The following is a 15340-nucleotide window of genomic DNA, read 5'->3' on the forward strand; positions in this document are numbered from 1 at the left end:
TCCAACTCTTTCCACCTGAATGTTATTCCTAGTGACATTAAAATGTAATGACTTATAATGAATTAGAGAAATCCAACCCTTCCAATCTTTTTACTGTGGATTCTGACTTGTTGATGTGAATTGTGTCCCTAAATCAACGCACAAATTGTAGTCACTTAGTTAATTAGTTACTGTAGAAAACAATTTTAAAACTGTTTTACATTTCATTATTACCCCCCCATACCCCTCCCCATTTAACATTCAGGATTTCTCTTTGAAATTGGCCAATTTGCGTTCAAATGTCACGCATTGCTTCAGATCAACCATGAGACTGCAACGCTGTAACAGTAGCTGTTAAATCCTACATAAACATCTGACACACAAAGGCTGCTTTACAAAAACAGCCCAATTTTGATTATTTTTCCCCACTAATTGGTCTTTTGAACAACCAGATCAGCTCTGCTAAAGATATAAAAAATATAAAAATTGGGCTGCCTGTCTAAATGCAGCCAAAGAACCAAGTAAGGATATTTGCCAGTAGCTAATCCATGGGTGAAGTTGCCATGATGTACAGTATATTAATCTGGGTGTTGGTGAGAAAAGAGGTTTCGTTATATGACACACACCTTCCACTCATGGCATATAAAAATGTAGTCTTTAAATGTGAATTATTGAATCACTGCAAACATCCAATATTTACTATCTTCAGTTGAAAGTACAACACAATTTTACAATGAAGACATAACCTAACTAACTTGAGACCTAACTTCTGTCTGAGTATAGTAAAAAAAAAAAAAATTAAAAATAATAGTAAATATGCTGGTTGAGGAAAATAATTACATCTAGAAAAATTCTATATTTTTATACATTTTTATTTAACCAGGCGAGTCAGTAAAGAACACATTCTTATTTACAAGTCAAGATAATTATGTAAACTTAAATCAGAATTCTGATTGTTTCACGCTTGTTTCCAAATGTGAAATCACTGTGTAGGCTATGCATTGCCATCTTGTGGCTTGAAGGCGCAAATGGAATATAATGATCATAAAAGCATCTGCAGTATAAATCCACTTTGTTCATAACATTTCATCACTAACAACACCCTTGCAATAAAAACTGTTCTTACACACAACACAATTGATAGCTCATGCAAAGCCCTCAAACAGCCATATAAGACTTGTAGGTGTTGCTGTTGATATTAAAGGGATAGTTCACCCAAAGTTCATTATTGGTTAATACGTACAATATTTTTTTGAATGATGATAGTTCACTTTAGGTGACCTTCACCGGTTAAGGCAAACTCCTTGAAGTGATGTCATCCTCCAGGAAGTCACTTCATCACAGGGCTAGACATCCAGGTTTAGTGAAGACAGTTAACACCGGGTACCCTGTCCCTCGAGGTTCTTAAGCCAGAGTACCAGGGCGTATTTGGTACCAGTGCTAACCCGCTCCACATCCTCTCCACTATTCGGGGCCCGGTTACACAAAACAGACAATGGTAAAACTGACTCACTGAGCACACCTTCCGGAGAGACCTCCGATACACTGGAGAACCAACGCCACAGAAACAAAATGGCAACATTGTTAAGAGGAAACCAATGAAATAATTAATGTCAGAGGAAATTAGCCTAGTAAAACTTTTTTCCCCCAAATACTTGTCAATGGTACAGTATATAATATTTTTTTTAATGTCTGTTTATGTTTTGAGTATATTACTTTGTGGATGTGATGTACCTTATGGTTGGAGCCAGGCCCTCCAACGGTGTCACAGAACCCTCCTCTCCGTCCACGGCGGACACGATGGCCTTGACCAGCGAGGCGTCCACCCACAGACAGCCACTGACCTCAGCAGGCTCGGGGTGCAGAGAGGCCTAGAACAAAGATAGTCTTTAGTGAGTCAGAGGCCTTCTCTTTGATTTGGCTTTGTGTGCCTTTAATGATAACACCAGAAAGGAATATGGACAGGCAGACAGATAGACAGACATACAGGACAGTGAGGCAGATACCTGGAGCTGCTGGTGTGTGAGGGAGGTGTTTAGGAGCATGTAAGTGACCACATGGTGCCTCTGTGGCATCCCTCTGCTCAGCATGGGCGGGAAAACTGACTGTGAAGAGAAACAGAACAAACATTTGAGCCAACATGAGCAAACAGGACTGTCAGACAAATCAGAATTGATCAAATGTCTGTGGAATTGTGGCCAGTAGGTTTTTCTAATATATTTACATATTATTATTATTATTTAAAAAACTATTCCCTGGGCCTAGAAATGTGATGTGTAGTGGCAGTGATTTCCCACCTCCCAGAGCCCCAGCAGCTGAGCTGAGACGTCTCCAGGGTCCAGCTTCAGTCCTGTCTCCTCCCTCAGCTCCCTCAGCCCCGCGTCCAGGAGCTGACAAACAAGAGAGATATGAGGCAAACACACACACCAAGCTTGATTGGGCTAAAAGGGAATTGACCCCAGAGACCATGAGGGGGGTTGAAACCACAGGCAAAGACACTTATGAGGATTAATCTAATTTATCTTCCACTGTTTAATAGCTATTGCAACTAGAAATGTTACCCTCTCATCCAGTTCCACAAGGCCACCTGAAAAAAAGGTAAATTGGGTTACCCAAAGTGTCTTCCTATGGAATGCCATTTCATTTTGAAAGGTTACTTCCGCAGAAAGATGCCATACCTGGTGGAACCCACACATTGGGGAAAATGCGGAGACTGGACGCCCGTCGAGTTAACAACACCTTCTGATTGGCTGACTGCAGAAGAATAGCAACCCCCACGTCCACTCCGCGGCTCTGAACATCCAATGGGATTGCAGCTGCCTCTGCGACAGACAGATACTTGAAGGGGCAAAAGGTTGCTCTCTGAGAAAAAAAAAATATCAACCAAATAAACCCAAACATTTTTCATTATACTTTTTTCAGTCAACCAACAATAATTTCTATGGGATACACAAAACAACTGAGGTATGGAAACGTGGCCACAACTGATAAAACAATTAAAACAATCAGTTTATTAAATTGAATGTGTTTCATTGAGCCATTACCTTCAGCGGAATTCCTCTCCCCTTCTCGCACTCACACAGTGTAAAGCGATTGTTCTCCAAAGAACACTTCACCTCCACCTCATCAAGAGTCTCTGTAAAATGACCTGTTATGCTCTAACAGAAAATGAAGTAGTAAATTATTTTATTTTTTAACTGTTGCACAATTCACCTCATATAACAACCTTTAAAGTATTGGCAACTACAAGAATAAAGGCTAACCATTTAGCTAAATTACTTGATTTCAATGTATTTTGAAAGGGAAAATACTGGGCCTGCTATGGGTCCATTCAGCCATTGTTTTTTTTGTTATCAATATATAAATCCTGATTATGGATGGCAATCTCTGGCCCATAAATTAAGGAAATATACACTATATATACAAAGGTATGTGGACACCCCTTCAAATGAGTGGATTCAGCTATTTCAGCCAAACCTGTTGCTGACAGGTGTATAAAATCGAGCAGTCATGTCATGCATGTCACAGTCATGCAATCTCCATAGAGAAACATTGTCAGTAGAATGGCCTTACTGAAGAGTTCAGTGACTTTCAACGTAGCACCATCATAGGATGCCATCTTTCCAAGTCAGTTCGTCAAATTTCTGCCCTGTTAGAGCTGCCCCAGGCAACTATAAGTGCTGTTATTGTGAAGTAAGAAAAACAACGGCTCAGCCGCAAAGTGGTAGGCCACACAAGCTCACAGAACGGGACCGCCGAGTGCGTAAAAATCGTCTGTCCTACGTTGCAACACTACCGAGTTCCAAACTGCCAGATGTCAGAATAACTGTTCGCCGGGAGCTTCATGAAGTGGGCTTCCATGGCTGAGCAGCCGCACATACACCTAAAATCACCAAGCATCGGCTGGAGTGGTGTAAAGCTTGCCGCCATTGGACTCGGGAGCAATGGAAGTACATTCTCTGGAGTGATGAATCACGCTTCACCATCTGGCAGTTCGACAGACGAATCTGGGTTTGGCGGATGCCAGATGAACGCTACCTGCCCCAAAGCATAGTGCCAACTGTAAAGTTTGGTGGAGGAGGAATAATGGTCTGGGGCTGTTTTTAAATGGTTGGGGCTAGGCCCCTTGGTTCCAGTGAATGGAAATCTTACCGCTACCGCGTACAATGACATTCCAGGCAATTCTGTGCTTTCAACTGTGGAAACAGTTTGGGGAAGGCCCTTTCCTGTTTCAGCATGACAATGGCCCTGTGCAGAAAGGGAGGTCCATACAGAAATAGTTTGTTGAGATCGGTGTTGAAGAACTTGACTTGCCAGCAGAGCCCTGATTTAAACCTCATCGAACACCTTTGGGATGAATTGGAACGCCCACTGCGAGCCAGGCCTTATCGCCCAACATCAGTGCCTGACCTCACTAATGCTGGTGGCTGAATGGAAGCAAGTCCCTGCAGCAATGTTCCAACAGCTAGTGGAAAGCCTTCCTAGAAGAATGGAGGCTGTTATAGCAGCAAAGGGGGCGACAAACTCCATATTAATGCCCATAATTTTGGAATTAGATGTTCGACATGAAGTTGTCCACATACTTTTGGTCACGTAGTGTATATCTACAGTATTATTTTTTTCTTTAACCGTACATTTAATCTGGGTGACCTACCCCTTTAAAATGGTACTACAGTAAAACCAAACACTGCCATAGCGCCCACGCGCAACTCGTTTTCAAAAATTACACGTGACACTGGCATTTGGCTTGTTGAAGTGAAAACAAAGCTAAAATATAGCACATGCACAACTGACCTGTGCAAAACGGGCACATTGCGGTTCGACATTATTCTTCGACAGATGAACCAGTATTTTCGTGACTTTTTCCATGGTTGCAAATTATTCTCCTTATTGATAGATACCGTAGTTTAATGCAGGTGACAGATAGCTAGCAACGTTAGCTAGCCTAATTTTCAAAACAATGTGTAAAATAATCCTGCGAGCGATAGCAAATCAGATTTCTGATAGCAATATAAGATTGGCAATGCGTGTTAGCTAGCTAGCTAATATTACCACATTAGACATTTGTTCAAATGAGCACTAGTAGCGCAATTGACATCCCACTACAGTTCACTGAAGTATTGACAACCAAGCTAACTCTATAGCTAGCCGTTATTATTATGATCAATTCCCAAGCTGTTTTTGCTAACTAGCTATCAATCTATCTAGTGGGCTCCTGCCTTGTTAGCTAGGTCGATGGTTCATGCAACAAAATTGTTTCCTGCCCACTGATCTTAGCTTCTATGGCTAGCTGTCATGTCCAAGGAATATAAACACAAATGTACACTTAGCTAACTACCTACATTCATTGGCTACATTGGTATCACATGTGGCTCTTCTTCTTCTTCGGTTTATATATGGCGGTTGGCAACTAACTTTAATGTGCTTTACCGCCACGAACTGGACTGGAGTGTGGACCAGGTCTAAAAACTCTAAATCCTACCCACTATTCTCGTCTCCTGAAATTTCCACCCCAAAACCATCTTTTGTTATTTTAGTCCATTGTTGATATCAAAAGGTGTTGCATGTCAGCAATAAGGTTTTCAAGATATACAGTATAACTTTCACAATACAGAAATACAGCTGGTATGATGCATTATGAATCACATGATGGAAAAGGCAGCATCATGTGATGCAAAATGCATCCTACCTGCTGTATTTCTGTATTTTGAAGGAATGCTGACAATGTAAAAAAAAATACTAATGAAACATATACCGAAAGATAGTTAAGGAAACCTTTTTCCTTTAAGGAAACTAAATACATAATTAAATACTACATCCCCTGAAGATTTTCTCAGCTATTAACTTAAGCTTGGCCCTTCATTACCATTGTAGCTCAGTTGGTAGAGCATGGCGCTTGTAACGCCATGGTAGTGGGTTCGATTCCTGGGACCACACATACGTAAAATGTATGCACGAATGACGAAGTTGCTTTGGATAAAAGCATCTGCTAAATAGCATATATTATATATTTGTCCTTAAATCTGATAACAATCCCTCCCATTGTGCTGGCACTGAAATAACTGGTATTCCACTGTCTCCATCTTCTCCTGACAGTGATCACACCCAGTCAGATGTTTTGTACTGTTGAGCTTTGTGTGTGCCAGAGCATTGTGATTCCACGTTCCTCCCATCTCTCTCGACCTGAGGACCTCCCTGCCCTCACATTGTCCTGGATCTTACACAGGAGTCTTCCCTTTCCCTCCCTATTCCACAACTCTTGCCATTTGTTTTTGACCACTTCTTATTAACCCATTGGCTTGTGCTTTAATGATAGACAATTCCAGTCCATTTAAATGTTATGATGTCTGAGAGCTTGCTTGGCAAGAACATCCACTTCCTCATCAGGCACTGCAAAATCGCATACAATACATCTGGTCTGCTCCGTGACACAAATTAATTAAAGCTCATCAGTGCAGCACATGAGTCAGAGCAGATGATGACCTTATCTGGCCTCACCTCCTCCACCCACTCTGCAGCTAAGAGTATGGCTGCATACTCGAGCCTGGATTACATCTAGCTTTTTTAAAGATGTCTGAGCTGCTGATGCATATGCTACACTACCATAGTCCAGTGATGATCTTAATATCGCTATATATAACGTTTTCAATGCCATTCTATCCACCCCCCCACGTCATTCCCGACAGGCAACGCATCACATTCAATATTTTCTTTCCTTTGATAACTACTCTGTTAATGTGTTCTGCCCATGTCATTCGAGTGTCAGACCAGATCCCCAGAAACCTAAACACTCTCACCCTCTCCAGATTCCTCCCGTACAGCTTCAGGCATATTTCCTCCCCAACCAGTCTGTGTTTTCTCAACTGAGAACTTGAAGCCCCACCTGTAGGACCACTGTTCAACTTCTCTGATCCTTCTTGAACTCTCCTGACTTTATGGGGAATATTTCTCCCTCTCTTCCACAGTGCCCTGTCGTCCGCAAACAAAGACCTCCCAATATCTGTTCTCCCCTGAGAGAATACAAAATCAATTATAATGGAGAACAACAAATGACTAATCACACTTCCCTGGGGGGGTAGCATGATCTACCTCATAACTTTCTGACATTGAGCTCCCCATATACAGATTTGTATGTAATGAGATGCTAATGTCTCCACCCTAACAATGGGAGTCGTTGTCCCAAAGGCGGGAAGACAGGTGACAAGTTTATGTTTAAATAAACCAATAGAAACGCGTTTGCCTTATTTTGGACAGATTTTAGCAAGAGTGAAACCTTTAGCTTTGCCTCTTCCTCTATGACTGTGGTTGCACCCATGTGCCGCCCCTTTCAATGTATTATTGATCCAGTAGGTGGCGCTAAAGACCAATATTATTTTGAAAATGCTCCAGTAAAGTAAATTTGCCTAAAAAAAACAATTTGGAAAAACACAACTAAAGTGTTCAAATCTACTGATACCAACAATGTAAGATATATATCTATGTAAGATCTAATGTATGGGAGAATGAGATATTTTATATTATTTATGTTCAGCTCCTGAGTGGTGCAGCGGTCTAAGGCACTGCATCTCAGTGCAAGAGGCATCACTACAGTCCCTGGTTTGAATCCAGGCTGTATCACATCAGGCTGTAATTGGCCCAGCACCATCTGAGTTTGGCTGGGGTAGGCCATCATTGTAAATAAGAATTTGTTCTTAACTGACTTGCCTAGTTAAATAMAAATAATACATTCGTGCAAGTAAACAACACAATTTTAGCATAATRTTTCTCAATCCACCATATGTCGCTCTTCCACATCTGCAATGAAAAGTGACAGAGCTAGAGCAGTGTTTGTCAGACCATGAGACATCCCGAATATCAGTCTTCTCACAAGATCATCTGTAGTGTCCGATTTAAAAAATATATAATATGACCCCTCTATGGAAAGATGAGACTCTCACGATGACATTTTGCTCTATGACCCCCATAATCTTACTGCCGATCTGCCAACTTCTGTCTGTAGTATCTAAACTGTTTTGGCTACACACTAATATGACCCCTCTGTGGAAAGGTGAGACTCACAAACATGTACGTGTTATTTTGCTTTAGGACGCCCACAGGCCTCACAAGACTCATCTGAAGGTCCCCAGTACCAGTTTAAAAAATGTATGGAAGTATATATGGTCACTGTTCAGTGACAAAAATACTGAGTTAAATACATGTACAAATAAATGCAAATAAATGTTCCTGATCTTTGTTATAGCTCTCAGATATAGGACAGACAGTTCAGATCAAACTTCCTTTTGATTTTTTTGGGGGGGACTATTTGTTGTTCCATGTAGTGAATTTGTTATTCAATGCATTTGTATGAGCCAAATACAAATTTTCATCAAATATTTTTTTWAATATTTTTGGGGATTCTTCAAGGGGTATTAAAATTCAAAATCAAATAGCTAAATGATCCTTGGTATGACCTTCTTAAAATAATTGTATATAGCTTAGTAGAAATCCAGAGCAATTTAACTTAATGCGCTAGCTAGGTAAGACAACCGCATATCACAATCAAATCAAATCAAATTGTTCACATACATATGGTTAGCAGATGTTAATGCGAGTGTAGCGAAATGCTTGTGCTTGTAGTTCTGACAATGCAGTAATATCTAACAAGTAATCTAACAAATTCACAACGACTACCTTATACACACAAATGTAATGGATGAATAAGATGCATTCATTGTAAGTAAAACTTTCCTCAACAAAGCAACTTTCAGCAGAATCAGTGCTAGTAAGAAAACACAAGTGCAAGTGGCTTAGTGCAAGAAAGGCAAGCATAACAGTAAGGTATTCGTTTTTTCCCCTTTTTTTTCTTGCCACTAGGCCAGAGATTTAGCCTTTATCATCATGTCTGAATGTTTCATGGCAGTGCCAACACTGTGGTGACTTCACCCTGAGTGCCAGGGAAGCACAGGGGGTCTGCAGTGCTGCTGGGAACACACAGAGGGGTGTCAGTCTCTTCCTGAGGGACCTGAGCAGGGAGGAGAGAGGGACATATCTAATCTTAGTGAATCTAGTCACCTAATCAGAAAGTGACATCAAGGCTGTGTTTAGACAGGTAGCCCAATTCAGATMTTTTTTCCACTCACATCAGATCTTTTCACATCAGATACTTTTCAGAGCTGATTGGTCAATCAAAGACCAATTAGTGAAAAAAACATCAAAATTGGGCTGCCTGTGTAAACGCAGCCCAAAAGTAGGTTGTGAGGAGATGGTTCTTACCTCTGGGGCGTCGGTACCCATGATGCACAGCCCATACAGAATAACGACCACACTGATCAGCATCTCCAGCACCAAGAAACCAATCAGAATGCCCAGCATAACATTGATCAGGAGCGTCACAGGAAGGAAGCCATGCAGAGACACCACACCAGCGTCATGGTCATGTTATCAGATTCCTACAACACAGACCAATCTACATCTGGCCTTTGCTTGAATTCAGGGGTATTGAAGAAAATACCTACCACAGTGTCTCCATAGAAATTGGAGTAGTGGTGATCCTCTTTGCAGGGGTATTTGTCCTGTTTGTAGGGTGTATGCTTGGACATACAGTGCATTCGGAAAGTTCCTTGGGTCCAGTGTTCCTCCAAAGTCTGTTGTGACAACTGCAAGGTGGGCACGCCTCTCCTTCACTGGACCCTTACTGACACACACTTAGTCACTCATTCAACCCCATCACTGAACACCTACATTTAAATCAGCTCAGGTCATTAGTCTCATATTTATTATAACTATAATTATATATGTTATAACTCTGATTATGTTCTTGTCTATTACGGTTCTATATTTTGTCATGTATGTGTATGTTTTATGTGGACACCAGGAAGAGTAGTTTCTGCATGTGTAATAGCTAATAGTGATCCTAATGAACTAAACTATTACATGATCTATCACAAGAAGCTGAACAAAAGTCCAAATCATAAACCCCTTTACTGATCTGTCTATTTTCTCTGTCTGACCAGCTGCGTACAGGTATATGAATGTGTCGGCAGCCCCTGGGGGAGTGTGACCTCCCAGAGCACTGCACCGGTACCTCTCCCTACTGCCCCCCCAACGTGTTCCTGCAGAACGGCGAGCCCTGCGAGGAAGGCTCCTCCTACTGCTACAGCGGTGTCTGCGCCAGCCTCAACACACAGTGCCAGATGTTGTGGGGACCTAGTGAGTTACACTATTGGTCAAATGTTCTGGACCCGATAACATTGGGATTGATTCCACTGTGGGGAGCTGGTGGCTAGTTATTTTGAACTGAAACTTTGAAAAATGTTACTTCACCTGTGGAAACAGAGGCAACATACTCTTAAAGCACAAATATATTTCCCTTGGTTGACTGATCTTGAACCCAGAACCAAATCAACTAATTGATTTCACGAGTTATAAGGGGTTGACAGCGGTTGGTTGAGTTAAGTGGTTGAACTGGACACCACCCTAGGTGCAAGTCTCTGAACGCCATCTAAACAGCTTTCTCCTACTTACCTAGAAGTACTGTGTGGGGTTAATGCCAGCATATACAAGAGTAATTCCACTAAAGAGGACCTATGGGATAAATAAACATCCTGAAMTTTAGAGACAGATCACATACACAATGTGTGGAAGTATCGTTCAACAATGCAAGAGGCATGAATACATATAGCACAGTTCCAACTTCTTAATTTAACCTAAAAGACAACTGATCAATATATAGCTGACCCATCCAACAATCAACATGACAAAGACATCTCTTTTAAAGAAACTGTTCAGCTGAAAAAGATTCCCAGCCATGGAGACCGTTAGTAGCCCAATGATCATCTCAAATCACCACAGAAGTGTGTAGAGACAAAAAAAAAMAAAWATTAAATGAACCGATTACACATTTATAAGCTACAGGCAGTGCCTCAGAGGATATTGGAGGGGCACAACATTCATGGTGTAGCAAAGTATATAGGCTACTTAGATATAAATTAAACAGGCAATGCATGACATTTATTGTTGGCATGTTGTTCCTTCATAGTCTTTACAGGATACTTCAAAGCGTGTGATTGTGAAATTTACCAATTCAGTAAACACCGTCATTTGATTTGTCTTAGTTACTCTTAAGGAAAACAAAAGTCACCTCTAATTGAGTAATGTGCTGCTATATTGAATCTCTCAAGCAACATTTTACAATAATGATACAATTTCAGATCACTTACCGTTGCCTTCTGTTAAAGTGAATGGGATAAGCAGTTTCTTTTTCCAGTAACACACCCAGCAAAGAGTAGTGGTTTGTAGAATGCACATCACTGGAAAAACAATGTGCAAATTTGTTTTGCATGGTCCGGTCCCCTAGCAGTGTGCTCATTTTCAACCATTACATTGGTCCTAAAGACAAATCTCCACCCACCCGGGGCAACCAGGCCATGCATAACAAACTCACAATGCGAGAAGACTAGTCGGACGACTCCTGAGGCTATTAAATCATGGATGGATGAAATTGCTCTAATGTCCATTAATTATATTTAGCCGACAGAGCCCAGCTTTTAGGAGAGCGCCAGTCAACATGCATTCTCAGTTGACTTCAATCAATATGCAAAGATGAATGGGTGTTGAGAGTGGCATGTTTTTCAGGTTGGCATTTCACCTCCAGAAAAGCCATAAACAGGAACCAGATGGAAATAGCTCATTTAAGGTTACAGTGATCTGTGGAAAAACCAATGTAGAACACTACACAAGAGGAATATTACATTGTATTGAATGAAAGAAACGATACTGTTCAGGAAATCAAGAGCAACTCTCCAGTAATATGAAATAGCAAAAGAGAATAGTCCTACTTCATGAATTAGTAAGCACTACATTCATGCAGGACACATGACTGTACACATTGATAACAAAACATCAGAACATTCGCCAATGGCGTCACACTTCCTAGGGTCGGTGTATGCATGGTTCTGCCTCACGGAGAGTATGGTGGAGCCGGGGTGTGCAGAGTCTTTCAACCACTGCAGTAAGGGCACGTCACTGTCGTCAGGGAGGCCTGGCTGGCTCCGGTGGGTCAGTACCAGTCTCTACCGCCACCTAGACCCAATCACAAGGTGCAGGAGAAGGAAGGAGGATGAAGTCCAGGAACTAGCCAGAACTGGCATTCATCTCAAACTGACCAGTCAACATGACCATGATTACACTATCACGATTCTGGGATTTGAAAGGACTGGATTGGTACGTCTTAAGCAATATGGTGTAAACTACCAGAGGACTAAGGTGGAGCTATTCGTTATTGTTGGTAACTAGGAGTTTACAAGAGGGGAGTCAAGAAGCAACAAGTGTGTTGAAAGTTAGGAATTGTAGCCAATGTTCTGTTAAACAGGCAAAATGGTTCATGCCCTGTAGCGTTTGTTTGAGCTACTGTAAGACTGTACTTTWAAAAAATGATGCATGTACAGCTGCTGCACTTTGCCTGCTCAACAGACTATTAACCTGTTGATGTAAGCGATGACTGCAGCGTTCTCAAGCTTACCATCCCCCGGCCACAGCTCAGGCTGTAGTACCCACGGAGGTGAATGGCTTTCCCAGAGAAGACACAGACAGTGAGAGCCACACAGAGCTCCATCACCGTCAGGACCAGCAGTAGGCCCTTTACCCCATTCAAGACTGTCTGATGCACACAGAGGTAAAACAGGAGGAATAGGTGTCAACAGTTGGGCTAATGTTTGCATTGTAACTTTAGAAGGATTTACAAGTTTTGTTCAGATTTCTCATCCTGGTAAAACAATAGCAACGGTATCTCGTAAATACATAAAACATTTAATAAGCCTGCAAAGATGCATTTCTCTAGCTCCTTGCAGCATTTAATWAACAAACTGTTTGGAAGCACAGAAGACTGCTGAGGGGAGAACAGATCATAGTAATTTCCAGAACGGTGCAAATGGAATGGCATAAAACACACAGAAACAATGTGTGTGATGTATTTGATACTATTCCACTTATTCTGCTCCAGCCATTACTACAAGCCCATCCTCCCCAATTAGGTGCCACCAACCTCATGTGTTTGGAAGGTTACTGAGTTCTCTGAAGTGAGTATAACAAATGCATACAGCAAAATTACATGAACCAGGTCACTTCCATAAATACTTACATATAGTGTCCTAACCATAATTGTGCATTCCTGTATCCTGTTCTGGTCGGAATCGGAAGTATAGTTGTCATCAGTTTCAGTGCAGAAACCATCTTCATGTTTTACAGTCAGCAGCATACAAATATAGGCAACCCCAGCCAGGGCCACAAGAACACTGACAACATTCACAGCCAGAGTCCCTTTAATCTGACAGGGTGAGAAATGGAGAGGGGAAACTGAACCACTATTGCATGACAATGTTAGTTTGTTTAAAAATATATGGACATGGACATCTATTAACTGTTCCAATTGGTTAGATGTTTGGTTTGTGAGTTTGTCTAGGAAAATATATCCTGTTTTACTTCCTAATATCAAAGATTTAATTTCTGATATACATCTCAACTTATAAATCTAATAAAGTAAACTTGAAGTGCACACTGCTATTAACCACAGTCACAGTGAATGACTTACCAGACTCAAACGTGTTCCTTTCCGGGCAGCCACAGTGAGAGATCCAGAGAGGACAAACTGGAGAGAGTGAGCAACACAGGAGAGAAAGACACTTTAGACCATTGACATATGAAGCTAAGGTGATGCTGACCAATCAACTGCCACATCCAATGTCAACTACTGTAGAGGCCTACACTTTATAGATAAACACAAGTTCTGCTGCGGTCTCCTGTGGGTGTGGGATGCGCTTTGGTCATGAGTGCTGATCTGAAGTCAGTTATCCTGCTTGTTCACCTACCTTTCTAGGTTACAATAGGACTACTGTAAGATAGATGACAGCAGATTCACTCTGAGGAAACATCTAAAAGTGCATGTGTCCGTGTAGCATTTAGTGTGTTGGATATTACTTGCCCCCTTGGGACCAAGAACTTACAGCAACTCCCATGAAGAGCGGGAACTGGTCATACAGGAWAGGGGTGAGAAGAGCAGACAGGCTCACCACCATGCACACCAATCCAAGGACGATCTGCACAATCTGAGACAGTCATTCGGGGAACATTGAGTAACAATAGTGGAAATGGTAACTAATAGTGGTTCAGTTTAGCCTAGATGTTGTTTTCTTCTAAATCAAATTGCCCTCAAAGGATGTTAAATATAGATCTCTACAATAGCACAGCCAATGATTGAATCCAATGGCAAATGGATTGAATGAGCACTAAAGACAGTAAAGACAGTAATATTCTGTTCTCACCCCAAGAGATTGTGGCTGAACCTGCAGGAACACCCTCGTCATCTCTGACACTTTAGTGGTCAGCATTGGCACAGCGGGGGGCTCACTCTGGATTTGGGGAGTGACATTCAGAAGTGGCAATGAAGACTTGCCACTCTCCGCCAAGGTGAAAACTTGTGTCACTACCACAACTCCATTTGCAGTGGTGATAGAGGTGGACATGGTTGATGATCCTTATGTGGGTGGTTGATTTCAACAAACACCTGCAAATAAAACTACACACTGAAAGCTTGATACTTTAATACAGCTGCAGACATTTTGTCAGTGTTAATTATGGCATTAAAGATGCCTAAGTCTTCTCTAGGTTGTCCTTGGTTTAGAAATAACATTTCAACACTAGCCTTTTGAAGAACAAAATTGAGGTTTGAAGAGTAAAATGTAGGTGTACTTCAAATGACCAAAAACAGCGGTAACTAGCACAGAATGGGCCTTTCTTAGGTCTCACAAATGAGATTTGATCTCAATGAGACTAACGTCATTGAAAGGTTAAATAAATCAATACAATATTGACAACACTCAATGATTACAATATATGATATTGTTTTTTCAAGACACATGAGTTGCACTTGTAAATCTGTGTTTTGTATTTCAATGGAAATTGAATGTAAAACTATGGAAGCTGGCACATGATTACAGTTATTAGGGCTACAACTGTTAACACAAATCGCCTAATCAGCATTAATTTAGCAAACATTTGTAACAATTCAAATTGGACAATTTACCACTTGTCCACTTTTTCCAGGTTCGGGAACAGCTAATGTACAAACGCGGAAGTACTAGGATATAATCTAGGATACTTTTTCAACGTTTACAGAGCCCTGTTGCGTCTGCTCTTTCAATTTATAACATATGCTGCGTTCAAAACAATTGGAAACTCGGAAATATCCKACTTCAATGCGTTTATGACAACTGGGACTTCTGGGAAAAAACGTTTAAACTCTCAATCAACTCGGAATTCAAAGTCGGAAGCTGAAGCATCTTTCTTAAATTGCAACTTTCCGACTTGAAGATCACTGACGTCATGA

The 15340-nt window shown here is 41.2% G+C and overlaps 2 protein-coding genes across 4 annotated transcripts; both read right to left on the minus strand.

Moving 5' to 3' along the window:
• Positions 1–830: 830 nt before the first annotated feature.
• LOC111964990 (nucleoside diphosphate-linked moiety X motif 17) lies at positions 831–5329 on the minus strand. 2 transcript variants are annotated; one of them, XM_023988901.2, is made up of 8 exons: positions 4774–5329; positions 3024–3137; positions 2658–2841; positions 2541–2566; positions 2277–2369; positions 1986–2084; positions 1714–1850; positions 831–1524 (listed from the first exon to the last, which is right to left on the minus strand). In XM_023988901.2, the coding sequence occupies exons 1-8, from the start codon at positions 4846–4848 to the stop codon at positions 1353–1355; spliced, it is 900 nt and encodes a 299-aa protein (XP_023844669.1). In that variant the 5' UTR covers positions 4849–5329; the 3' UTR covers positions 831–1352. The 2 variants fall into 2 exon arrangements, with proteins under 2 accessions (XP_023844669.1, XP_023844670.1); XM_023988902.2 differs by having other exon boundaries at positions 3024–3127; positions 4774–5248.
• Positions 5330–11770: 6441 nt separating this feature from the next.
• Positions 11771–15130, minus strand: LOC111964723 (membrane-spanning 4-domains subfamily A member 4A-like). 2 transcript variants are annotated; one of them, XM_023988551.2, is made up of 7 exons: positions 15038–15130; positions 14277–14518; positions 13959–14060; positions 13547–13603; positions 13097–13282; positions 12479–12616; positions 11771–12039 (listed from the first exon to the last, which is right to left on the minus strand). In XM_023988551.2, the coding sequence occupies exons 2-7, from the start codon at positions 14475–14477 to the stop codon at positions 11989–11991; spliced, it is 735 nt and encodes a 244-aa protein (XP_023844319.1). In that variant the 5' UTR covers positions 14478–14518; positions 15038–15130; the 3' UTR covers positions 11771–11988. The 2 variants fall into 2 exon arrangements, with proteins under 2 accessions (XP_023844319.1, XP_023844320.1); XM_023988552.2 differs by having other exon boundaries at positions 14277–14537; positions 15038–15115.
• Positions 15131–15340: the final 210 nt, after the last annotated feature.

Source organism: Salvelinus sp. IW2-2015, linkage group LG6.1, assembly GCF_002910315.2.
Source record: "Salvelinus sp. IW2-2015 linkage group LG6.1, ASM291031v2, whole genome shotgun sequence".
Taxonomy (NCBI): domain Eukaryota; kingdom Metazoa; phylum Chordata; class Actinopteri; order Salmoniformes; family Salmonidae; genus Salvelinus; species Salvelinus sp. IW2-2015.